The sequence below is a fragment of the Micropterus salmoides genome, unplaced genomic scaffold (genome assembly GCF_014851395.1).
Source record: "Micropterus salmoides isolate LMB-PRFRI ecotype aquatic unplaced genomic scaffold, ASM1485139v1 Ms_hic_scaffold_11, whole genome shotgun sequence".
Classification (NCBI taxonomy): domain Eukaryota; kingdom Metazoa; phylum Chordata; class Actinopteri; order Centrarchiformes; family Centrarchidae; genus Micropterus; species Micropterus salmoides.
Window position 1 is genome coordinate 29,661,567 of NW_024040152.1, and position 26,879 is coordinate 29,688,445.

At 41.1% G+C, this 26,879-nt stretch overlaps 1 protein-coding gene across 3 annotated transcripts in view; it reads left to right on the top strand.

The window, feature by feature from the left end:
- Nucleotides 1-26,879, top strand: part of oxr1a (oxidation resistance 1a) — a 173,488-nt gene that overhangs the window by 81,929 nt on the left and 64,680 nt on the right. Inside the window, exon 1 of one of the 3 annotated variants that reach the window (XM_038712187.1) lies at nt 19,482-19,824. The exons of the other annotated variants lie outside the window; for them this stretch is intronic. Coding sequence (XP_038568115.1) covers nt 19,668-19,824 — 157 coding nt within the window. The 5' untranslated portion in view covers nt 19,482-19,667. Of the gene's footprint in view, nt 1-19,481; nt 19,825-26,879 lie in introns of those variants that run through there. 3 annotated transcript variants of the gene reach the window in all.

The window sequence follows — 26,879 nt, forward strand, 5'->3', positions numbered from 1 at the left end:
ATGAATGTCGGTCGTCACTCAGAAAGCAAAGTTGGGAGAAAGACAAAGAAAGAGAGTAAAAAAAAGGAAAGATGGGCATTATTTAAGTTGTCAAGGCAGTTCAGAGTGAAGTCATTCAATCATGGAGTATATCCATGAGGAGGACGGAAAGCAAATGAAAGACAGGGAGGGGAAAGAAAGCGGAGGAAAGGAGAGGGAAAGGAGAGGAGAGGAGAGGCCAGATTGCCTGTGATCTCCCAGATGCCTGCAGTGCTGCTACTTCAGAGAGTGTGGCACTTGACACCAGTTCTCCTTAGACTTCCAGCATCTCTGTCTAACAGAAGACCCACTGCCATGTCTGACCTTTACGTCATTGTAGGCAGCCTGTAGCCTCCACTCTGGACCTCAGTGAGCTCTACCCTGTAATAGAAGGCCAAACAGGAGATGAACCGAATGTTTCCATAGCTGCAGACTCATTAAGTATGACTAAAAGTGTTCCTGCCTACAACGAGCAAATTTGAAAACCGTTTCATCACATAATGTTCTTATTGGATACATGCTGTACAAGTACTCTTCTGTGTCTTTGTTTTCCACGGCTGACTCATGCTCTCTTCCTATATTCAGTACATGTGGGTCTGGTTCTGTACGTGTCTGTGCATAGACGTAAGTTGAAAAGAGTATTTGACTACGTTAGGTAAGCACTTGTGGCATGAGATATGAGATGTCCTTCCTGCATATGCCTTTGTATGGGTACAAAGGAAGTGCCTTCACGCCGCCTGCAAAGACCTGGCCATGTCATGGTGTGTAAGTGGAGAATTCACTGCACTTCTCCTCACCTTGCATCCCTCCACACCTTCAGCATCCATCCTGTTTTTTTTTCTACTCTTTCTACCATTTTGTACTGTGCTCCCTCACCCATTTCCTTTCTCTTTTTTTCCTCTCTCTACCTCTCACTCTCTCCATCTTCACACTCTGTACCTTGTGATCCTCTAATGTATTTCCTGTGTATCTGACCGGGGGTTCAGAGAGAAGGGTAATCTGTCTCAAGGACAGACGGACAACACCAACAGATTGCTACAAACTGTGGCACCAACCTTGGCTGCAGTCTTGAAAAGACATTTTTATCACATTATGCTCTTCTCAGACTTAATTCCACACACAAGAGACAGCAAAAGTCATGCTTTTATAAGAAAATACAATGACTATTTTGTTGAAGCTTTGCAGTGTTTCCCACAGGATTTTGTGAGACTCTGGAGGGTCGACATCGGTGCACTTTAAAAGCAAAATATAGAGGCTGGATCTATGAAAAACTTTACACTCGTGTTAACAATTTTGTGTCCTAATAAACAATTTGATCATAAACACACTGTATAGCTATAAATGTTGATGAAACAGCAAAAAAAGTCAACTAATTTATTTAATGTTTTTCCAGCAACCCTAAATCAAAGAATAATTTGTGAATAATTACCCTAACATTTTACTTTTAATGGACACATGTAACGAGTGAGTGGAAACACTTATTACAGATAACGTTATATAGATAACGTTATTGTAATTTCCTCGAAAGAAAAGTGGTTGTCTCGAGTCAGATGCCAAAGTGAGCGTGAGTTTACAGCAGCGGGGAGCAGTGGCGCAAAACACAACGTTAGAGTCTTTAATTTCTTTAATGTGAATATATTGTAATGTGAGTTTATTTTGAATCTATGGCAGAATAAAATAGACTGTGGCTGGCCGCCATGCTCTTGTCAATTAATGGGAAACACTGCTTTGCTGTCATAACACAATTATTTGAATACAAAACAGGACAAAGTCTAGCACATCTGTCTGTCTGTGTGTATATAGTGTGTGTGTGTGTGTGTGTGTGTGTGTGTGTGTGTATATATATATATATATATATGTGTGTGTGTGTATGTCAGTAGACAGAACTTAATCTGAAGTCTCATCAGAAACCATCCTAAATGCTATCCTTTCAACAAGGCAAATTTGGTGTATGTGTGTGAAATTGTTCATGTGCTGACATGCATTGCTGCATCGGTGTGTATGCGTGCTTTTCAAGCAGAAACAGAGGTCTGACTCAGCTATGGCAGCATTGTATCTACAGCACCTGATGGAGGAAATGCTAATAGAAAAGACAGAACCACACTTGTTGGCATACCCTAAAGCCCCAAGTGTGGCGGCCCCTGCCATGTGACTGATTATTACCCTGTTGGTTATTCATTGCATCTTCACTGCAAGGTCGAAGAGGGGATGAATCACGGCTGGGGTAGCAATACGCTAACTTGCTGTTGGCTCCTACCAAGTCTTGCTTGATATGCAGTTTCATGAAAGGGACTAAGTGGCCGGAATTAAATTAGCAGATCGAAGTCAGGTTAGATGTTAAGTCGTCATCTTGTTGCTTCTTTACTTTCTGTTACTTGTGTTCTTGTTTCAGTGTGGACCCACAGCTCGAGCACAGTATATTTCCACTATTCAGCAGCAGCCGTATAGTCTCAGCATCATATTGCGTGAGGAGCTAATCACTACAAATGACAGTTATAGCCAGTGCTACAGGGGGTACACCGGTGTTGCTCTCTTTTTGTGTTTGATGTAATTGTCTCAGGTGGCATATCTCATGTGTTTACACAACCAGATTGTCGCCAGGGGTGGCAATTACACACAAGCTGCCATGAAACATCTTTCTGCATTTTTCTAAGAAAATGGGACAACTTGCTTATCTGTGCAAATCCATTTTCAAAGGAAATGAATATAGTGTGTTTTGTGGTACCAATAGCGTGGCCTTGGTGGTACAGTATTCTCTGGATTATTTGAATTTCCAATTGCTTGTCAACAGGTTGATGGCCAATAATGTCCGATGTTTCCTGTCTAATAGAGAGAGACCATGTGGGTGCCACTGTTAGTACAGAAGGTGCTTTTCATTGTGATTTTTAAGAGTCATGTCCTGTCCATGAATGATTTGATGATAGAAGTCAGTTTTTAAGGAATATTAAAAGATCCCAGTGACACAGTTGGACCACTGATGACAAAATACGTACTAAGGACCTGCCGATCAGTGGGGACATCCAGTATTTCTTTGAATGGTTTCCATTTTAAAAGAAACTTTGAATCCCTTATGTAAAGATTTGTGGTTGGAAGAGTTGATTTTAGTTCAAAGCGACTCATTCAAACAGTTCACTGTTGAACTTTAAAAGGGGCATTTGTGGTCTGGAAGAAAGGTTTGGCACACATTGTTTTACCATTGCCTTTATCATTTTGGACATAAGTTTAACATTTAAACCCAACAAATGGAAAGATCCTATTAACTCACTCCCATTCTGTTACTACAGACCATGTGGGATGCAGACTGAATGAGTGAGAAGGAGGGAGGGATGGCGTGAACGGGTGAGAAATTATAACAGAGTGAAAGTGAGAGAAGGGAGAGAGAGTAAGAGCTACCCGTCACGCTCTGACAGCAGCACCCACAGCCATGCCAGGGTGCCTTTGCCAGCAGAGCTGCTTGTGTGCGCTGAGATAAGCCCGAGTCCTCTTGCCATGGCGGTATAGGCTGGTCACGTAGCACCAGAAGGCAGCTTAGCCCCACCACAAATCCAATGGAGGGTCTTTCTCTCACCCCCCTCTTACTTTCGCTTTTTCCCACACAGTCTTTCTTTGTCTTGTCCTCACTCTGTCTTCCTGTCTTTCTCAAGGTCTCAAGATTTTCCCTTCCCGTGGGGTTCTGTTTGACGCTGTATTTTCACACGAGAGATCAGTATTTATCCTCTCTAGCAACTGCTGAAAGAACAGCAACATTAAGGAGGTGGTGACTGGTGTGTAAAGTGCAACTCGAGCAGATGTATGGAGAAGTTACGTTAGACACTTGTAGCATCTGGAGCTGTAACAACTAGATTATCAAAGTTCCATCAATCACTTGTTGATTAATTGACTCTACAACAATGCCAGACATTTGCTGGTTGCAGCGGCATTTCAACTGGATCCAAACTGGAACTTATTATGGGACCCCACTGTAAAATGAAATGCACATTTAAAGGGTCCATTTCTATCATTTTTACCAGAAAGTGGCAGGATATAAAGATGGATGACTTGTGACAAAAAGGTGGTCATTTGTAGTTGACTGTTATCTAAATAGACCCCTGCGCCAATTGGAGATCCCCATTTGCTCTTATGCCTTTGACAATCATTTCAAAGTTCCAGCCCATTAAATGATAGTTGATAATAGTGCTTAATCATATAAAGCCCACAGGTCTACCAGTGTTCTTAAGTTACATTACACTAGCAGAAGTAACATGGTTGACAGGCATGGTGCTGCAGAACATGTCCCTTTGTTTAGGAACTCTCTTGAATATTTAAGTCCCTTGTGACATTGAGCCCAACGCCCAAATGTACATTCATATGTAAACACATTAGATTAAACCCAGCATTACACAACCATTCAAGTGGCGTTTAATGTCAACACAACCCAACATGCAATGTTTGACATCTGTCTTGAACAGAAATAACTGTGCAAACCATCACACCATGTGTTTATCGTCCAAATGATTGCTTGGCACTGACTTGAAATGTGAGTTATGTACAAGTAAAACATGGTTTGCTAACTTAAAGTAATCACAATAACACAACCAATGGGCTTGTATGCTCTGCACACACCAGGGTCTGGGGCAGATTGAGTAATATTGTACAAGAACCTCCACAGTTAATCCTGTGAAAGTGTTGCTGCCCAGAGGGTATCATAGTCTACGCTGCGCGTTGATAAGAAAAACCTGACAACAGAGTGCCTCCGGGGCTGCATTCACACTAAACTGCACCAGAGGCAGCCTAATCACACTGTTCTTGCAAACCTTAATTGGGATATCTGATACATCTGGATTTTCCCTGTCATTAAACAAAAAGCAGTGATTGTTTTTGTTCAGGCACCTCAATGTTTGCAACCCGGCAGGTCTGATGGAGTTTCGTCCCGGTGTGCATCACCCAGACAGAGCGGCAGGAGTGTCCCTAGTTGTCATTGTGTAGATGTGTCCTCAAACTCAGTTCACTTTAATGTCTGCACTTTAATAAGAGAGAGTTGCACAGGCATGCATTAAAATACACTCGCACTCCTAAGCAACCCGGGAGGGCTCAGACACCATTTCTGCAAAGGTTAATAATGTGCTTTAGTCATCCCCAGACAGCAAAGGAGCAGTTTTGACACTAACTTCGTTACAGGCAGAGAATGTCACCTCTGTTTTTCCAGGTTTTGACTTTTTACTCTGCGCTTATTATTCTCTGAGCTCCTTCCACCTTCTTATCCAGACCAGACTAGCTGCTCCGCTGAATTAATCACCGCTCTGTGGTGCTGTGCAGAATGTACCTTTTTTTTAATCACTGCAAATAGTAGGAGATAAAAGGCGATGCAAATAAAAACAGCATGTCTCTAGAGCAGTTGTTTTGACCGGAGATGGTTAGCCATGTCGCAAAGCCTGAGAGAGGCTTGCTGATTGATTCATGCTGGCCTTGTTTCCATTTATCCCCCAGAGAGAGTGAAAAAGCACATGGTACTCTCTGGTTCTATCAATCTCACACTAACCAGGTTGCATGCAGAAGAGGATTCTTGACTGAATTAGGGGGAACATCTTTTAGGCTACATTTTCGACATGGAGATTTATATAGTAACTGAACGTCAAAATAAAAGTAGTTGCAGCTCCTGCTAATTTCAGAGAGAAAATTAGCAAGATAACACTTGGGAAATTACAGCAGTGGTCAAGAATTGCGTTCACTGTACTTGGACTTATGCATGCAAGACACACACATACACGCCCCTGGGTTAACAGAATCACTTGTCCTCGGGCTGTCTCAATGTCATGGAGATCAGCTCTAAATGTCTCCAGAGACGATGCATGTGGTCTTTAAATCAATTCTGCGCTTTTAAGTTACTCCTGTGTCCTTCATGTTTTCAAAAGGGAATATTATTTGATGGACTTCAAGAGAGCAATACATTCACCTGTTTCAAGGGTACTAAATGCAGATTTCCATCCACAGCACACTATGCTGTCAAATGTAAGAGTCAACAATGTATAGATCTAAATCTCTACGCTGACTCACAGCTTAGCTAGAAGCTAAGGCCACAGAGATTTGTAGCTACCAAGGACACTGTTTTGTTTTTCTCTTGTTCTGTTTCTAACTTCAGACAGCAAAAAAAACATGGAGGGTTTCTTCTATATTGCAAGAAAGCAATGTAAGGCAAAAGGGGTTACTGCTGAATTTAATGCAGTGCTACTGTAAAAGATCTGTGGGTCAGATTTATTGGCCTGCCGGTGTAATTACGTTGACCGGGAGTCTCTTGGTGGCCCTCTTCTCGTTGGGCTCAATTTATAAATGCCACAGAGCTAGTAATCCCACTGTTTCCCCACTTAGTTTGAAAAGGGCTCTAGCCATCCTCTGGCTAGGATTGATTACATAGAGCTCAAATGAAGAGTAAGCAGTTTTCTGTCTAACGCCAGCACCGGCCCCTGCTATTGATTGATTTTGCAGCGGAGGGAAAATAAGATCTGCCACTTCACAAAACTTTTCATATTTGTTTCCCTTATACTCATGAATTTATGGTCTCCTGTTATTTAAAAACAGCTCTATTTTGCCTGTATCAAATGTACATGTGCTGGTACTGAGGCGGGCTGAGCTAAAAACAGAAGAAACTCTGTTTATGTAATGTCAGCCAGTGCAAAGCAGTATTTCTTCTCAGAAGTGAGTAAATTAGTCAATGCCTCCAAGGAGCAGATTACCATTATACAGTTATGGAAGATATTTATGTAACAGTTAATTGAATTTACAGAAGCATGGAGTGTCAATGGAAACTAATTAGTAGTAGTAGTGTAGATTTGCAGGCCTCTGCCCAAGTGTCAGAAGTCGTGTTAATGTGGATCCTTAATAATATCTATTATCGAAACAAACCTGTTGCTCCATCTGTAGTCAGTGTGAAATTGCTAATAGTGTTTAGGCGCTTGAAAATGTAAGTTCAGTGAATGTGATGCCACCTAGTTTAACTGCAACGTATTGAAAAAAACTCCTGCAGCACCGATATATTATTCAGATTCTGTGTGGAAGTTCATTCTTGACCCTGGTAATAGTAAAACATATAAATAAAACACAACTTAATTCAAGGTCCACTTACTAACTATAACATATTTCATGGTCTTCCTCAAGAGATGGCGTCTGCTCATTCTGAAGACCATGACATGCAGTTGAAAATTTAAAGGTCACTCACAAAATGTTATTATTCTAAGTTTCTTCATTTACATATTTTTACACACATGGCATTGCTGAGCGAGCAATTAATAATAATAATATTTATCAATTTATTTGTAGAGCACTTTTCAAAAACAAGTTACAAAGTGCTTTAACAAGTGTAAAGACAATAAATACCCAAAAGACAATAATACAAAAACAAGAAAAGATAAAAACAAGAAAACATTGAAAAGACTAATATACACGTTTAAGATAAATATAAAATAAGTAAAATAGAATAAAATAAAAGGGATGAAATAAAGTCAAATAAGATCGGGAAAGGCTCTCCTATAAAAGTATGTTTCTAGAAGGGACTTAAAAGAGTTCACTGACTCAGCCGACCTGATTTCCTCAGGCAGGCTGTTCCAGAGACTCGGGGCCCTGACAGCAAACGCTCTGTCCCCTTTAGTTTTCAGTCGAGACTCTGGAACAGACAACAGACCTCTGCCCGAGGATCTCAAGGTACATGCTGGTGTGTATGGGACTAAAAGGTCATAAATATAACAAGGCGAGAGGCCATGAAGAGCTTTAAAAGTGATCAATAAAGTCAATTCTAAAACATACTGGGAGCCAGTGTAATGAAGCTAAAATAGGGGTAATGTGGTCATAATTCTTTGTTCTGGTTAAAAGCCTGGCAGCTGAGTTCTGGACAATCTGAAGTCGATCAGTAGATTTTTGGGTTAAACGAGTGAAAAGGCTGTTGCAATAATCCAGATGAAGGCGTATAAAATGGTCTTGGTGTCCTTAAAAGTTAACATAGATGGAATTTTTACTATATTTCTAAGTTGATAAAAACATGATTGAACAAGCTTTGTGGTGTGCTGCTCGATTTTTAAATTACTATCAAACAAGACACCAAGGTTCTTTGCAACAGGCTTAATGTGATTTACTAGGGAACCAGCAGATGGCAGTATTTGATTTGCCATCATCTGGGACCCAATGACCAGGATTTCTGTTTTGTCTGAGTTCAGCTGGGGGAAATAATTTGAATTTAATTTCATTAATTTCATTTTTGAACTTCACAAAGGCAGTTGTTAAGTGAACTCAGCATTCCAGGGTCTGTGGATCTGACGCGCAAGTATATTTGTGTGTCATCAGGATAAATATGAAAAGAAATACCATGTTTATGGATGAATATGTCCAAGGGGAAGCAGATACAAGGAAAACAAAATGGGTCCTAAGACCAACCCCTGAGGCACACCATATTTAACTGGACAGAACAAAGAGACATAGTTGTTTACAGACACGCAAAACTTCCTATTTGACAGGTAGGATGAAAACCATTCTAGGGCAGTACCAGAGATCCCCACCCAGTGCCTCAGTCTGTCTAACATGATGTGATCAATGGTGTCAAAAGCAGCACTAAGGTCCAGGAATACTAGGACTGAGCACATGCCTTCATCAGCAGACATTAAAAGGTCATTGGTGACTTTAAGCAAGGCAGTCTCAGTGCTGTGGTACTTCCTGAAACCAGATTGAAACTTTTCAAATATTTTGTTATTTTCCAGTACAGTGAGCAGCTGTTTGGACACAATTCTTTCTAGAATCTTTGCAATAAAAGGCAGTTTTGAAATTGGTCTAAAATTTTGATGGAGGAAGGGATCTAAACCAGGTTTCTTTAAAAGTGGGTTCACGCAAGACGTTTTAAAATAATCAGGGACACAACCAGTAGATAGGGAGCTGTTAAAAACAGAGATCAAATGGGGCCCAACAGAATCCATTACTTTCAGTAAAAACTTTGTAGGTATTACATCAAGTGGGCTGGAGGACACTCTCATTTGTGATACTGTTCAGCTCAGACAATTCGATGGGATAAAACTGGTTAAAACTGTCTTGTTGCTGGTGAGGAACCTCTGAGTAAGAGTCCGCGGGGTAATAGAGGCTCTGATTAACACCACCTTATTGGTAAAATAAGATAAAAACAATTCACAGTCATCATTACTTCCACAAGGAGGGTTACCAGCTGATCCACAGTCTTAAACAAACCTTTAGAGGAGCAGTAATATTTAGTGACGACAAGCAGATATGATTGAAGTGATCGACCAGATTGTTGGTGTTGGAATCTTACAGGTGTTGGCTTTGGCTCTGAAAGAATGCGCAAAACTTTGAAACACTTTGTTCATTAAAGATGCGAGAACACACGGAGCTTGGTGAGGCGGCATGAGTAACAGGCGAATCGCAGCTAAAAACAATACATCTGTGGTCAGATATGGTCATGTCCACTAATTCCACAGAAGAAATGCTGACACCCAGGGTAAAAACCAAGTCCAGTGTATGACCACGGTTATGTGTTTGCCCTTTGACATGTTGTTTGAAGTTAAAAGAAGTGGCCATATTTAAAAGGTCCGTTGCATTAACATTGGTGGGGTCATCGACATGAATATTAAAATCGCCACAAAGAACAATTCTGTCATAATTTAAAACCAGAGTAAAAGATAGAGATAAGAGATAGTAAGAGATAAAATTCAGGAAGCTCTGATAAAAATCCTCCAGGTGGTTTTGGGGGGGGGCGATAAATTATAAGAAATATGATAGGTTGCAGCCCTCCAAGTTTAAGAGTGAGAACTTCAAAGGAGTTAAAGTCGTCACAGCATACTTGATGACATTTAACGTTTTTCCTGTACAGGGCCAGCACCGCAACCAACTGTGGGAATGGGACCAGAGATAAAAACAGACTTTCCACACTGCTTTAAAAAGTTAAAAAGACGGTTAAAATCACCCAAAGTGTCATTTGTTCCGACATGGACTATCACTCTTGTGATGGAGGATGGGAGCAACGGCATTAGGTCCTGGAGTTTTTTTAAAATGTCAGCCGTGGTGGCACCGGGGAAGCAGTGAGTGGTAGCGTTAAAGAAACGGTTGTTTCTGGTTATGGAGTCACCAATTATTAGTGTGGTTGGGGAGAAAAGGGGACGAGGAGATGCCGGTTGTGTGGTTCCAGAGCAGGACTGAGCAGAATCTGCTTCAACACTGTGTGTGGACTGAGGATGGAGTGTGTGAGCTGCCGAGTGTTGTGTTGGAGTAGCAGTAACAGACCTGAGAGAGGGGCTACCTAACGGTGCTGGGTAGAGACGGCCTCCGGAGCGTCGTAGCGATCCTATGTTGGGAAGCGGAGGTTTTTGTGACCGGGATGACGGCCGCCGATCAGGCCCAGCGGCAGACCGGCAGCTCAGCCGATCACCGTTTGCCGCCAGTGCGGGAGATGTAGCCATTGGAGGAGATGCAACAGTGTCGGCAGGCACTGTTCGCCGAAAGAGATCCGTATCAGGGAGATTCGAAGCCGCAGGTGCATCCGCTGGATGGACCGGAGTGTCGTTAGACAGGGCTGCATAGCGGTTGGAGAGGCCGATGTGCGGAGGAGAGGCAGCCCCGTCTGAACCTCTCTTGCAGCCACGGACCACCACTTCAGCCCAGGTTGACTGACGCTTCGGAGTCGAGCAGGAGCAAAGCCTTGGAATGGTAGAGTGGTCCCATAGCACGGTCTCCTGGATGTTAGCGGTTGCGCTAAGAGAAACAATCTGTTTGGCTTGTACTGAAGCCACATCCATAAAGCCAGTCAGCAGGGAATCTTTCTCTTTGAGTTCCTCTGAAAGTCGTCAGATCTTTTTGTTCACTTTCTTAAGGAGTATGCAGTCCTCATGGGGCAGAGTTATCTCGGCTAGCATAACGTTAGTCGCCGGAGCTTTGTTGTGATCAGTAGCGTTGTTAGCGTTTTTACGGTCATCTAGCTTAAAATCCATGTCGGATGACTAAAATCCTTAACCCACGTAAAACTTAAGTTAAATAAAAGGATATAAAAAATGTAACGTAAAAGTGTGGATTAAAACTGGATAAGAGTCCGGTTTAAGACGGAGCTTCCGACAGGTAGCTACAGACGCCAGCACATGCGCACATACAGATTACATAAGCGCCCCATCAGTGTTTAGTGAAACTTTAGTGAAACAGACACGCTTTAAGTGCTTTTAGGTTTAATTTTTGCTGCATCCTTGTAGGTTGTACCTAATCACTGGGTATGATGACAAAAGATAGGAAAGTCGGGTCCAGGCCAAATTGGCTGGAGTTGAGCTACAAACAGGCCATGAATATGACTTATCAACATCCACCTTGACTCCTGCTTCCGCCCTCCACCTCATCCTCTAAGCTCTCATTATAATATGGAGGACTTTGCATTGTAAATTGCTCCGGGGCCATGTTTGCTATGCACTGGTTTATCCAAGAGGAAGAATGGCTGGAGGACAGGATTTAGCCAGCCAGTGCACTACGCTGTCTTCTTCATATGGGTCATTGCTCTGGACATTCACTGGATGGCAGGGCTCTGGAAAACTGTTACAAAGAAGCGTAGTAGCAGAAGTTACATATATCAGGTTTGAATGCATCCTTTTTTCCCCCACTCTGGCTGCACAAAGTATTACTTGAGGTACAGCTATGTGGAGTACACACAGGCCTTAAACCAAAAACTTATTATGAAAACAGGCTTAAAAAATGTATTTTGTCATTGGAAAACTTAATTTAGTTCAGCTATATTCTAGTGCGTTATTTAAAGAAAGTGTGTGTGGGTGGGGGGTTATGCAGTTTATGCTTCAGTTCTGAAGCACTTTGTAATTATTATTATACTAAATTTTTGAAGAGACCCAAAACATAATTTAATTAAGGTGACAACATATGAATCATTCTTGTGCTGTATGGAGGATGTAGCCTCAGTGCTCCGACGGTTTCTACGCGAAGCCTCAGGTGTGATATCACATGAAGCACGGGCTATGGGTATTAATCTGCCACGTTTACATGGCTGACACACGTTGTCTATCAAAGCATATACACATTCATATACTGCCCTGAGTGCTGGAATGTAAACACAAAGGACTACTTACAGTAACAGCCTAAAGAAGCTGTGCAGTAATCTACATACTTATGGTGGAGAAGTGAATTTGTAATCTATATTTTTATGGTTTAAGTCAGTCACAATCTTATTGCGTAACTGTGATGATTTTTAATTCCTTTATGTTTGACTGTAATACAAAATGAATTTGAGTAATTGTCTGTTTTTTAGATAGATTTTTAAAATTCTATATCTCTAAAGTTTAAAGGGATTTTTCATCACACTTTTGTTAGTTATGTAAAAGAATAGAAGCAGGGGAAATGTTGGCTTTGGATTGACAAATACACTGAGCAACAAATGACTGTAGTTCAGTAAGTGTGTGTGTGTGTGTGTGTGTGTGTGTGTGTGTGTGTGTGTGTGTATATATATATATATATATATATATATATATATATATATATATATATATATATATATATATATATATATATATATATAAACGAGTCAGTGTGACTTTTGTTAATGAATCCCTCTTTGCACAGTTAATTACATCTTCAGTGGGTCTTAATTCATTCATGTTACTCCTTTGGATTCCAAAAGGTTTCATCCATTTAACTACTCTAACGTCTCACACCTCGAATGATGCAATATGTCCCCGGCTCGTAATTTAACCAACAAATTATTCATCTACTGCATCTCCTGGGGGGAGAGATTCATTATCCAATTTAGAGTACTTGTGGAACGGCCGATTTCAGGTGATAAATGAACAGTGTCCGGGGTGAGGACATTTTTACAGCAGATAGAGAGAGTGCAGAACGTCTTACCATTTTTGTTGGATATAGGATGTCTTTTGGCTCTAATTTCTTCCCATCCCATAGTGCATTGCTGTATCTGTTCGTAGTCTGATTCTAATGCCCGTTGAGGCGAAGAGGCTTATGTAGAGCAATCTTTGTGCTTTTGTGCTTCTGTTGTAGCCAAAGTGATTCATGAGAGGGTTTTTAGTGTAATGATGAAATATATGACTGTCTGACTTTAAAAGGAATCAATTAACTCCTTTCGAAGAGTTTAGCACAGATAATAAAGTGGACACTGACATAGTGGAGCGTTTGTTTTGTTTATTTGCCTGACAATGACTCAGTCTCATAGCCTCTCTTTTTGTATCCTTGTCAAGTTTATTATGGGCTCAGCCTTTAGCGCAAGGCTGGGCTTTATTATTTTAATAAATTGCCCTGTGTGAGGAGAGCACTGGTGCGTGTCTGATGCATGTCCTTTTCTCTTCCCTTCTTCCCTCGCCCTCTTTCTTTCTCATCCACCGCCATAGTGTTTTTCCTCCTGCCTTCCCTCTTTCTCTGTTCTTCTGTACCTGAATTAACAGCACACTTGCTAGGGAATAAGATGCAATCATAAAAGAAGGAGAGAGCCCTGCTCAGGGCCTCGCTTAACAGACTGATGTGTTCTTCCTGCTATGCCAGTGGTCATCAGTCGTCAGGGCCACCCAGCCTCTGGGGGCGACCTCAGACAGCACAGACATCCACAGAGGATAGATGACCGTGAGCGGGGGCAGTGGAAGTGGCGGTGAAAGATAGCCCGCTCTGACGCCACCGGTCATCGATCACAACTAGCCACCATGTAGAGCTTTCCTGAGAGAGGAGCCCAGGCAATAACAGTGGGTTGAATTGTTGCGGTGGGGTGCAGTGTCAGACTGGATGGCACAACAACTCCTCCGCCATCACCTCCTTGTTTTCTGTCTCTTGCAGAGTTTTAACATCAAGGCATTAAGCTAGGATACTGAGGCTTATTTCCACACTGTGACATCATGTATTAACTGTGAGTGTGGAGACTTTTTCAGCCAGCAAGCCCATTTGGTCTTTATTCTATACACTTACATAAACCTTGCATAGCAACAAAAGATCCACTTTTTGGGTGATTTATTTGGATCCTTTGGTCACAAATCTGACTTAAAGCGAAGAAAAATGCTCGGCTAGGGTTTCCTGAATTAGTTAGAGGGAGAAACCCAAATGCATAAAAGAGCACAATTGACTGTGACGAGCAGCTTATCTTCAAAAATTAGGACAGTGTCTCTGACGTGATTATGTTTTTTTCCTTAGGTCCGATTTTTTTTCTCATAGCAGAATAATGTTGTGGTAAATGTATCAGTACTGGGGAAGATAAAGGCTAGTTCCAAACATGTGTCTTGAGCCTTTAATACAATATCTAGCACCTTCCAGCAAAAGAACCACCTTTTTGGTAGCAGCTGGGGATTGGGTGGGAGGCTGTCTTGGACATGACTAGTTACCTTTACTCCCTCTCTCATTTACTGCAGGTCAGAACCCAGGGGTTGTCTGGGTAACTGTAGTTCTCCATGATGGTTTACTTAAAGGCCAATTTTACTCAAAGCACTTTGGTGTTGACCTTACATTTTGCAGCTTGACAACAGAATTGTCAACACAAAGTAAAAATTACATGTTGCATCCAAAGCTATCAACCAATTCTCATGGCCTTCCACAGTAATGGGAATTTTGTATGTTGCCCCCATTTACAACATTATTTTGGTGTATTGCCTTAATTGGATCACAGGAGATGGAAAACAGAGACAGAAAACATGGTGAAATGGAACAAAGGTCCCTGGCCAGAAAAAAAACTGTTATAAGGTACTCTATGCCTGCTAACCACAAGGCCATGATGTTGTTCCCATGTTTGCATTGATTTCCCCATCTCTTCCCGTGGTCCAAAGATCAGGTGGATTGGAAAGTCCGACTTGCCTGTTGTTGTTGTCAGTTTGAATTTGTTTAGCTCTCTGTTGTTTGTTTGCCTGTGAATAACTGGTGGCTTGTCTGGGGTGTTTGTTTTATTTCCTTTCACCCACTGCATGTTGGGTAGGTGCCAAGTAGAAGTCATTGTAGAAGAAGATCTTGTGGGAAGACTGATCTCTACCACTGAAAAAGTCATGTTTGTGTATTTACTGACTTTACCTCAATAAGGCCTGGCAGTTTAATATCCATGTCATTAAAAATAAAGACTTTGTTCAAAATATTGGGAATTATGTTTATTCACTTTCTTTTTGAGTTAGATGAGAAGAAGTTATTTTAGCACAACAGCTAGCGAGCTCATTTGCAGAGAGATGTTAAATTAATTTAGCCTGAGCTTAGTGCTGAACTAAACAACCTACATTAGTTATATCACTCGCACAGGCAAAGTTAGCAACCAGCAGCATTTACCTACTAAGCGAGAGCGACTGCAAATAAACCTACACCACTGGGCAATATAGCAAGTTGAATCACAACCTATACAGACTTGGTTACACTCACTTAACAGAAATGTAAAAACGTCAGTTTGGTGCAGCACATAACACCCCCTTAAAGCCACCTAGATTGTCCCTCCTGTTTCCAGTTATCCATTCTTGATGCCCTGACATGAGAGTGGTATCCGTCATCTCAGCTCACTCTCAGGAGCAAATGAGCGTATTTCCCAGAATGTTGGACTATTCCTTTAACCCACCATCTAGCACTAGAGCTGCTAGGTTATTTTCTCAATTTTTAGGTAATGTTAATCGTCTCTGTTTGCTCATTGATAGTGCTGAGATTCACAGATGGTTTTAATATTAATTCTAATATCACATATTACATAGCGACCAATGGGCCACACTCCATGTTTGGTGGTATAGTCCTTTAACTGTAGCTCAACATAAACTGCCAGATGGGAGATGTTGAAAGCTCAGATATGGCCAGTGTTCATGTACAATGATAAACAATGTCTGAGTGACAACAGTCAGACTTAATATGTAACTACAGCATTGAGTATGTGAACAGCCCTACTCGTCCAGATGATCTGGTGATTCAGCTTGCCATTGTTACGGTCTTAACAGGCGCCACACAACATTTGATTCATGTTTCCCCCTCATGAATATTTGGGTCCTGCTGCAAGAGTGAAAAACATGTTAATCTCTTATAGTGTTGACAGCTTTTGAGAGGCGAAGCTTCACTCCCCCAATGAAAACAACCCAGAGAGGGTGGGATTTTTCTGACAAGGGCTGTTAAACACCTGTGATTGCTGCCATTGTCTGGATGCCTCAGTCCAATTCCTCCAGTAGCTAACTGTCTCTATTGGTCGTCATCTTGTTTACACCTCTTGTACAGGCTGTGAGATAATGGAGCAGAACGCTTGTGAAACACAGGACAATGCTTGCTGTATGTTCAGTAGTTCCACTCCACCTCCAGGTGCTCCAAGAAATGCCATGTGAGATCCATCACTTCCAACAAAACTACCTCAAGCCATCTCTTTTGCCTTGTATACCTCAATGAGCCTTCCCAATAACCACACACTGAATAGCTTGTTTGTGTTTGCCAGCAGGTGCGTATGTGTCGCATGAGTGAACTCTCTGCTGCATTTATGTCATGGTGATTTCTGCTGTAAACAGGAAAAGTCTGGGAGAAAAAAAAGCAGATTGTGGATGTGTGAAAATTTGTGTACAGTATGTGTGTGAGCATATGCTAATACAGCCATTCCAGTGCACACGCGCTAGTGTTCACGCCAGCGTGCTGCAGCTTACGTAACCTCGCTTGTGTACTCCATCCATCCATTGACAGTGGAAAAGCGGCAGCTCCCCAGTGGCTTTCATGTGTTGTTCTGTAATGAAAGTGTTCCTCTTCTCAGGATTAGGTTGCAGCCTACCTTCCTCTCAATGGGAAACTGCTGAGATTAACACTCGCTCCCCAGTGCCCCGCTCTCAAACGATGACAAAGCCTCACACACAAGACCCTCTCAGGGCTTTTGCTGGCAGCTGCTGACACCAGGAGGTTTTTATACGGGTTATTGTATAACCAGACTTCACCACTTTAAAGTCATTAAATAGAATGATTCTCTTGCTAGTACATTACGATATGGTCATGTTAGAAAATGAATAAGAATAGCATTATAAATTGGGTATGCACTGTAAACATATGCACAAATTAAAGGAAATGGAAGACTGTAAAATTACCTATCATAATATCAATCAATAACATAACCCCATAATGGATGTCTGTTAACTAATTGGCATCAGAGTCTCTTTAATTACCCATAAAATACAGAAAACAGACAATACGTCAAACATACAAGATTAAGTGGACTAAAGTAACTTACATAATTTCCGTGCAATGAGGCTCATGTTGTTGGATGAGCACAGAGGGAATTCTTTAATTATCGCTCTTTGGTCACACTAAAGCTTAATTACAAAAAGGAGGAGTTCTCAGAGAAAATAGGCCTTTTACATCTAGATTCAGCTTCATTGCTTGGTCTGCACTGCTTGAAGGGACATCTCTCAACCTATGGGGTTGAAACGCAGAGAGGATGAAGAGAGTCAGCCTCTCTCTGAGGATGTTATTTGATGACCGCTTTGGGCAGCTGTACAGCAACACAGTATATCACGCAGCTACAAAGCCCTGTGGGGTGGCACTGGGCCAGTCTGAGACCTGTCTAAATACCTTGTCCAAGTGCCAAGTGTACCAGCAGGCCTCTGTACGAGGTCAGAGAGGAACAGAGAGCCAAATAAAATCCCCAAATTCATAATCCCCAAATACATCAGTGTCAGAGTTGTTGACAAAGGTCTTTGAAATGGCAGTTTAGACAAGCATACAAAACTGAAGCTTGTATTTTACATGCCTTATTACACTGTTGCATAAGACTAGTTTGACCGGTTTACATGCCGCAGGTGATGTGCAGATAGTTTAGGAGATGTTGATGAATGCAGATGATTTTAATTGGTGGGTTTTCCTACACAATTCCGACATGGCTGTGAAGTGCTGAATGATAAGCTGATGCACAGAAAAGTTATCGCTAAGAATTTTGACAATCATTTAAGTCACTGATGAAGGACAGCTCCAAACATTAATTGATTCTAGATTCTCCGATGTAAGGATTTGCTGCTTTTCCCTTATTTAAATAACTGTATATGAAATAACTTTTGGGTTTTGGACTGTTGGTCACTTTTTTCCTGACATTTTGTAGGCTAATGTATTAACTATTTCTCAATGAACAATTACCAATGGATGAATCAATAATGAAAATAGTTGTTCAGTGCAGCCCTACTCATTTAATTCAGGGCACAAGCAAAGGCAGATTCGAGTTATATCCTTGTGAATAGAAAGTTAAGGAGGAACAGCCATCCCAATCAGCAAGGAAATGTGCTTATTACATATTTTTAAATAGATTTTTTTAGTATTTGACTTTAAAATGACCTATATATTTTATAAGATTGCTGCTGCTGTCACCTTAACTTTCACTCTTGTCACTGAGTGAGGACGCTACAGCATGCACAACCCAATGTAACCAGCAGATGGAGCACATTCAGTTTTGAATATGGCCCTGACTCTGTCTGGCATCACATTGGCTCAATGTGCTCAATTATAACAGCTGTTTCAACCTCAGCCCACCTACTGCAGATGCCAAGACTGAAACACAGGTACTTCCCCTGTCAGATTACAGCTTGAAGAGAAGAAATGCGACCTTCTTTAACTTTTCTGATGTGAATGAGTGAACAAATGTAAGCCAGGTCCCCCACTGTAATCACTTCTCTGATTAATTCAACATTACAGGACTTCTTTACACTCCAGTCTCACCACAGCTCTGGCCTTGAATGAATAAGGCATCATAGCCTTTCCAGCTCACTTCATGAGTCTGCTGCCCAATTATTACACCCTGTTCTGGTCTGTTGGTTTTTCACTTTCCCACATTAATGTACGCGCCGCAAATGCCATCTACTTCTATCCCTCACTAGACGAGCAGACTCTTATATGTCACAGGCCTTAGAGTTGTCACTATGTCCCCTTGAGTCGTACTTAGGCACAGAAGTGTACTTTGGCTCCAAAAGTGAAAGTCTCAATTTATTATAAGGTTATTATGGTGGGAGTCAGATGGATGTCATTCTCTTGGGTGCCAAGCCCCACACTTGATGGCTATGGAATATCCTAGCAACAGTCTGGAAACCGGTGTGGGCTGTGCTGGGATGCATTTGTATGCATATATTTATTATTGTATTTATTTGTAAAGATTTTTGTAATACCCATGATCTGAATTATAATAGCCTTTTAGAAGTCTGTCTCCAATCTGCACTGAATCTGCAACTCATTCATTTCAAATTAAATGTAGGCTTATAGAAAAATATGTAAAGGAAAAGGTATTTATTATTGGCCCCAAGTAACAGGCTAGCTATAACCGAAAGTAAAAATGAAGTAAAATTTAAATGCCTGTATTGCCATCAAAATATGTATTATGAATGAATTTGTGTAGGCCTATGTTTTGGAAATAAAACATTAGTTCTGTCCTTGCTAAAACATAATATTCTCAGTTTTGTTTCTTCAAGATGGGGACAGTATACACCCGTTTGTCGGCACTGTAAATATATGCCAATAGGGCAGCAGGCTGTCCTCTCCAAACTCCGTTTCACAGCTTGACTCCACTAGGGGCACAAAAAGTTTGCAGTTTGTTGACGTATTTCAAATAGTTCCTGTTTTGTAACGTAGTGAGTGTAGAAGGCTTCACGGCAGGTTTCAGCGCGTTTCTTTTTGCAAACACTGCGTTTTGTACAATGATCGCGGCCTTTACAACCCGTACCTAATTTTAGATTTTGCAGCAATAGCGCAATATGGACTTCATAATTTCTGTCACGGGCAGCGGCGCGAGAGTTGTCAGGGAAGCAATCTATCAGAGACTCTGGCCTGGATCCGGGCAGGAGACTGTCCAAATTCAACAGCACCATGCTGGGACAACACAGTACAGTAACACCGTCCACTTCAAAACAGGTTAGTCTAACATTCATTTATACATTAACACACCCTTAGCTCATGGTTTGGAGAATACAGGCGATGTCGTCAGCTTTCCAGAGAAACTAAACCCCCAGCGTGTAGAGCCAAATTCCTTTAAGAAATACGTCAGTTTAAAGTGTCCTCTTTCCGTGTATCATTTCCTTAGCTGGAAGAACATGGGTTAAGAGCTAGAAATAAACAATAAGTGTCACCCTTAAATTCGGCCAAGTTCTATTCATTAAATTTGCTGTATTCCAATTTAATTTAAACTTTTACTTTAGTTGTTTCCGCAGCACGTCACTAAAATAACGGTGTGTTCAGTGCCTTTAGCGTGACATACGAAAGTTGAGGGTTTTAAAAAAAAATAGCCCACAGCTATATTTTTAAATCATGCTGAATTCACTCGAATATTTACACACATAATATTCCACTCTGAGAATTGGTATGTGACATTTGACGACTAAATTCTTAACACGTTTGCAACTATCCTGCAGTCGGTGTGCGCACGCAGCCCTGTCAGCTGAAATAGTGACGTTTGGTACGTGATTTCTTTTCAGCGTCTTGCCAAAACATGGAATAGTCATACTGCAAGCAGGTGGGCTGCATAACAACAGTAGAGACGTTGAACAGATTAAAAAGTGTTTTATTTTCTTTACATTTTCTGCTGAGAGGAAATGGAACCCCTGTCTACCGATGACCACACCCCCTTTTTCAGAGTACTTGTCCTGTACAAAAAAACTTGAGCTTCACTTGTGTCTGTTTCTGTGTATGAATTTGCCTGATGGGGACACAAAGGGGCATAGCCTACATCGTGCAACACTTGCCGTTGCACACATATTTAGAAAGACTTCCTGGACAGTGACTGAAATCTGAAATGTTAACTAACTCATCATCAGTTCATGTCCCGAGTGGTTGCACTCTGCTTGTCCAGTTTTGTTGTAACAAATGAAGCATTACAAATATTTCAGATCAGCAGGCAGTGCATGCTTAAACCGTCCAGCCAGCAAGTGAACAAGTAGCCTATGTCCTCAAGGCTTTTCACATTGGGTAGTATATCTCCATGTTAATGAAGATTGGATTTTCCCCCTTTCTGCTTTGCCTCTCGCACATAATTTATTATGAGAGCCTCCTCTGACTTTGAATTAAAAGCGAAAAACTGTAGCGCCATTGAAATGAAAAGCAGGAAAGGATCTGAGCTCTCACACGGTCCGTTGAAATATCACACAAAATGCTTTGCACTTATTAGCTGGCATTAATGGGTTGTTCTGAAAACACAGAAAGTTGCAGTATGAGGGCACACTCTCACCCTGTTGTGGTTTAATGTACAGGGATTTGCAGCTCATGCAGAGTCAGTCTAGAGCTCGGTGGCAGGCAGGTTAATTGTTGGATCTAATTAGGACAAAGATTAATCAGATGCATGCTCTGCTGCTCTTGATACACCACGGATGGCAGTCGGGTTCATTAGCAGTCCCTGTGCCTCTCTCTTCCAGCAACAGAGTGGACCGCGGGGGTTGCTTGTGTCTGCAGGCTACTGACCCACTTGGGGGGGAGAATGAGACTAACAGACATGGAGTCAGGTCGTGGATGTGAGAGGATGATTTTAGAGATGAGGGTGGAGCGACATCACTTGTGTGATCCTGATCACTTCACATTTGAGTAAATACCTCGCTCCAAAAGCTGTTTGAGAAATGGGACAGCACTTTGTGAGTTCACATTACCTGGGGCAAAGGCATTTTTGTGGCCTGTTAGGTGTGAAGCTCATATTTCATATGTAGTTTAATAAAACTGAGGGTTTGTTGCTCACTTTTTGATTAAATATCTGTGCATTATTATAATAAAGTTTTTGCTATTCACATCTGACATGAACTGAGACGGGGCTTGTGATCTCCCCTCATAGAGATCACTTGTTATCACATGACTGAAGTTTCACACTTCCAGCTCCATCTGCTGGATTAAGACTGTGAAATGTGCAATTAATGATTATTTCCATTATCGATTAATCTGCCTATTATTTTCTCATTTTCATTCATCGATGTGTCAGATGTCAGAAAATGTTTATAAAATGTCCTAAAACACAAAGATGATTATTTCAGATTGCTTGTGTTGTCAGGCCGAAATCTCAAACTCTCATGTATAGCGGTGGTGGTGATGGCGCAATGGATAAGATGCCTGCCTTTGGTGTGAGAGACATGGGTTCAATCCCCCACTGTGACCCATCCACCATTGTGTCCCTGAGTAAGACACTTAACCTCTAGTTGCTTCAGAGGCGTGCGACCTCTGACATAAAATAGCAATTGTAAGTTGCTTTGGATAAAAGCGTCGGCTAAATTAATAAGTGTAAATGTCAGTGTTCAGTTTACATTACACCTTCATGACATAAGAAAAGGATCAAATTGCAAAGCTGAAAGTAGGTCATGGTCTTTTAATCAAAAGAGTTCCTAATACATTTTCTGTCAATTAATAGTTTCAGCTTCAGTGTGTTTAAAAGTTCTGAAAGCTAGTAAGTGGACCTTTTTAATCTTAGATTATTGTATCACATATTTATGATGTTTGATTAAATGAAATTAAAACTCTGCAGGGTCTTACCTTCATAGAAAGGACTAGACACGGTATTTGCTTCTTTGTGAACTCATGGTAGCCTTTTAATGGTCGTCTCAGTTGTAGCATCAGAATCCCATAAATGGTGGGTAATTGCCTGAAGCAAAGTACTTTAAAGTTCACCTAAAATGCTTGAAAAGCCTTCAAGGCCTTTCTGATTTCACAGTGGGACAGCCCTGAGCTTTAGCAGATTTATTGGGAATGCATGTCAAGGTCTGAGTTCACAAGGGTGGTCTGTGAGAATGGGAAGTTGTTGCACTGTTCTTGACAGGGGACAGATGGATAGAAAAGAGACAAAAATAGAGATGTAGTTTTGCTTTCAGCTGCTTGGACAGGTGACAACTGCAACATGATGAATTACAACATGCAGAGTTGAATTGAAAAAGCGCTGATTAGGGGGTGAGCCATATGGCTAAAATCATAGTATATGTAATTTTATATCACGGTAATGGTATATATCACAATTCATTAACTGTTTATTGTGTGTATATATATTGTATATAAATTCAATAAAGAAATGGTTTAGAATAACCATACTTCAACACATTTGATTATCTTCTTTTATGTGGAACTTCCGTACAAACAAAAACAACTCGTCCTGCTCTGTATTTACAATTTCACTCTCCTCCTCCCTGTTTTCTCGTCATACTCTTCTAATGAGCCAGCTTTGAGGGGCGTTGCTAGCACCAACTGTCGCTCTTACGTCACATGAGAACGTGGTAAGCAGTCCTGCTGCTCACATCACTTTACCTTGTGGGGCAGTTGGACAATCCAGCCCTGATTTGCTACATAGCCTGTCCCAAATATATAGCACAGGCGGTATTGCCAAATCTCTATAGTTGCAGTACTATCATGTTGCCCTTGGAATGCTTGACACTGTAATCTGAAACTGCATCCATAACACAGGTGCTCCAGATTTCCAAAGCAGCGGCAATGCAATGTCTTGATACATTCTGCAATGGAGAGGGAAGACTTGCTGGCCAACAAAAAAGTAATTCTAGCGATTTTCTGAGAGTTCACTTTAATATCAATCCCCCCCCCCACCCCCCACCCCACCCCACCCCCTTTTCACAGTTATCGATCTGTGCAGCTTCTAAGTATTGAGCAATAAATTATAAAAAAAGATTTTGCTGTTGCTCTAGGACAGTGATTCCCAACTCTTTTGGCTTGTGACCTCTTGAAGTATAGTGTCTTTACATGGTATGACCAAATCAGTCAAAGTGGAATATTTTGAAAACACATTATACACATTACAGGTTTTGTGGATAGCTTTGTTAGCTACTGGTATGCACACATTTTGTGATATTTAAAAGCACTACTGGTCCTGTATGAGTGTAACTCTGGATGTGCCGTTACAGTGAAGTGGCCATGATATCGCTTAAACAGATTGTGTGCCCATTTATTAATAGCAGATGATTCACCAGTGCTACGGTGCAAGAGCAGATTTGTCCTCCCGACATTGAACTCCTCTCTGCATCGCTCCCCCAGGGTGTTCACTTATTTGTCACTATTCATGTTCGCCCTAAGGCTGACACCAATTCAGCTGCAATTATCAGGATGATTCAGAAAGTGCAATCTGCTGATGCTCTCAGCACTGTAACAGGTGATTTTAATCACCTTAATTTCCAAAAAGTCCTTGAGCAGTTTGTCTCAGCACGTCATTCACCCTGCATGCCATTATGAGATAGTCCTGGTATCTGTTATGGCTCTGTCAAGGGAAGTGGCAGCAGTCTCGGTGGGATCACTGGACCACACCACTGTACACTTGCTTTGCACTTAAAGAACTGGGGTTCTTTCTTTAGATCAAGGTTTGAACTAGTGACTGCTCCCTTACTTTTCAAGGATTTTTTGTCCCCACAAACTGGTTTATGTTTCAAGAGTGAACAGTATCAATGGAGGCACTAACACTGTATCTTCCTCCAAGGACTTTGTTACCAAAATAATGACAGTCTGTCCCACTAACAGGATGATACATCTCCTATGGGGATGACGAGAAAGGAGGTCAGTTTAGAAATAAAAACAAATCCAGATGAAAGTAGAGACACTGAAGCACATCTTAGTAGCAACAACTTGAGGTCTCTGTTGTGAGGGAGATACCTGACTGGCACAGATGACTCTAACAACACAGTGAAAGGCCTGAAAGGTTTTAAATTATACATAGATGCAGCCAATGAGCTGAATAGCACTACAGTACTCTACATCGTGATTGCCGGCTCTGAAATATTTCAACAGATGGTTCAAAGAGACCAGATGATGAGCGCAAATGCTGAGTACAGTTGACGTTTAAGGGAAGGTAATTAAGACTTGTTCTGGGTGACTCAGCTGCATCTTTTGCATCTTCATCACTCCAGCTGAAAAGAGAACCCAGCCTCTAGAAACAAGCAGCCGTCATATTCAAGGATTCAAAGACACCTGTGGTAGTGATTTCCCTACTGAAGAGAAAAAGACTTAGGAAAAGCAAAGGAATGACATCAGTTGGAGTTATCTAAAGGGAAGTTTTGAAGCTTGGATTTGGGTTTTACCGCTCACAAACGTCCTGATCATAGTTTATCTTTTGGCCTTTTGTAGCCGATGGACTTTCTTGTCAGACTGATAGGTTTGCAGCTCGTTCCAACAACAAAGTACATTGAGTCTAACCATTTTGGCTGCCACAGATCACACATTATTTTAACCTGCTCACACTAAGTTACTAAGCAATAAATGATTGCCTGGCTTGGTCAAAAAGCCAGTAACAGTGTTGGCAAGGCATACCTAAGCTAAATGTAGTTGTGAGGACAAGTAGTTTCATTCTTTACTGTCCCTGTCAGCTGAGTTTTGTGTATACCCTTTAGGCACAACAGTAGAGGGCTTTTATTCGGACTGAATTAAATCATTGGTCATGCTTATTACAGGCCTACGACAGCCACAGATATGTATATTTTAAATTTTTGTGTCACATCATTTCATTTATTGATTGTTGTTGGGATATAAAGAGAATTTCAACAAATATAACCAAAAATATGCTTCTGAAATAACTTGCCTACCCAGGCTTTAAACTTCCTGTTAAGCCCTCCCCCAACTTGAATGGAGAGAAAATGATTTAATCTTCTAGACTTTCCAAATGTTATGTGCCAAATGGATAAAATTCTGCACATAACATTACTCAAAAACATTTACCGGTGGGTTTGCAGCTGCTTTTTTCACAATGCATGTCTGTAGGAAAACCTGGAGCACTTCCTGGAGCCTTGTTCATGCGCCACTGAGCAGCTTTCATAGAAATAAACGTTGCCCCCCCTCCAACGCTGTATCAACTTCGCTTTATACATCTACGATGGAACCAAAAAGACTGTTCAAAAGAGCAAGTGAATACTATGGCTGGTGACTTCTTATATTTTTCTGTATATGGCCCACAATCAAAACGTGTGGCCACCCCTGCATTATACTGTACAACTAGTCCTATGGTTATATGCCATAGGTAGTTATTTTGGAATCCTTGACTTTCGTGTTATACTTCATGCAATTCATTTAGGTTTGGCTCCATAAATACGACAAACTGTGGCTCATGCTTTTTGACTCAGAATGCCTACTGTTCATTCAATGCTGAAACTTCAAATATATCACCTAAAGTCTTGTTTGAAGAAGCCTGAATCATGCCTGAAATCATGATGTACAGGTTTATGCGTTCAATGGTGAAGACATTGAATTCCTTAACTGGAATAATAACGTACCGTTGTAATACTCAAACACTCGCAGTAGCCAGTGGAGTACAGAAGCAAGTTTTATTTCTCTAAGTATTATCCTTTCAAAGGGAAATAACCTTATTACATTGAAATAGCTCTAATAGCTATACTAATTTCTAGTATTTAGTTCATATTGTATTGTACTTTGCCATTAGGTAGTTACAAGTTGATTTGAACAACTTTTAAAGACCAACTTTTACTAAACCAATTTTAACAAAACCAAAGGAAAGTAACTGCTCTGACCACATGCTGCTCAGTGTGGTTAAACTGACAGCTTACAGGCCTTCAGTGAGGAGAACGATCCTTCCTCGTTAACTGTTGGGGGAATCACCCATCTGGTTTGTTTTTACCTGTGGTTTTAAATGTTTGATTCAACTCCTGACCACCCATGTTTTTTTTAACGTCCTTTCCATCTAAGCTAGCAGTATTGCAAAGGATAAACATTTTCCCTTAGTTTGTAAGACGCTTTTTGTTTTATTGCTAAACAGAGAGACTATTCATCAAGTTGTCAAGTCTCACCACCCCTGTGTGTCATAGTTAGTCATGCAGATGGTTTTTGAACTGGCTGTTTACAGTTGTTCCTCAGAAGACCTGTCTGGGTAAATGGAAAGCAAGCTGCCTGTATTGAGTGATGCAGCCTCTATTTCTTGTTGGCTATTACAGACCGTGGTTAAGCAGGATGTGCATTGCATTTTACTCACTTTGCTAAAGACCTTTATTTAAGCAGTAGATGGA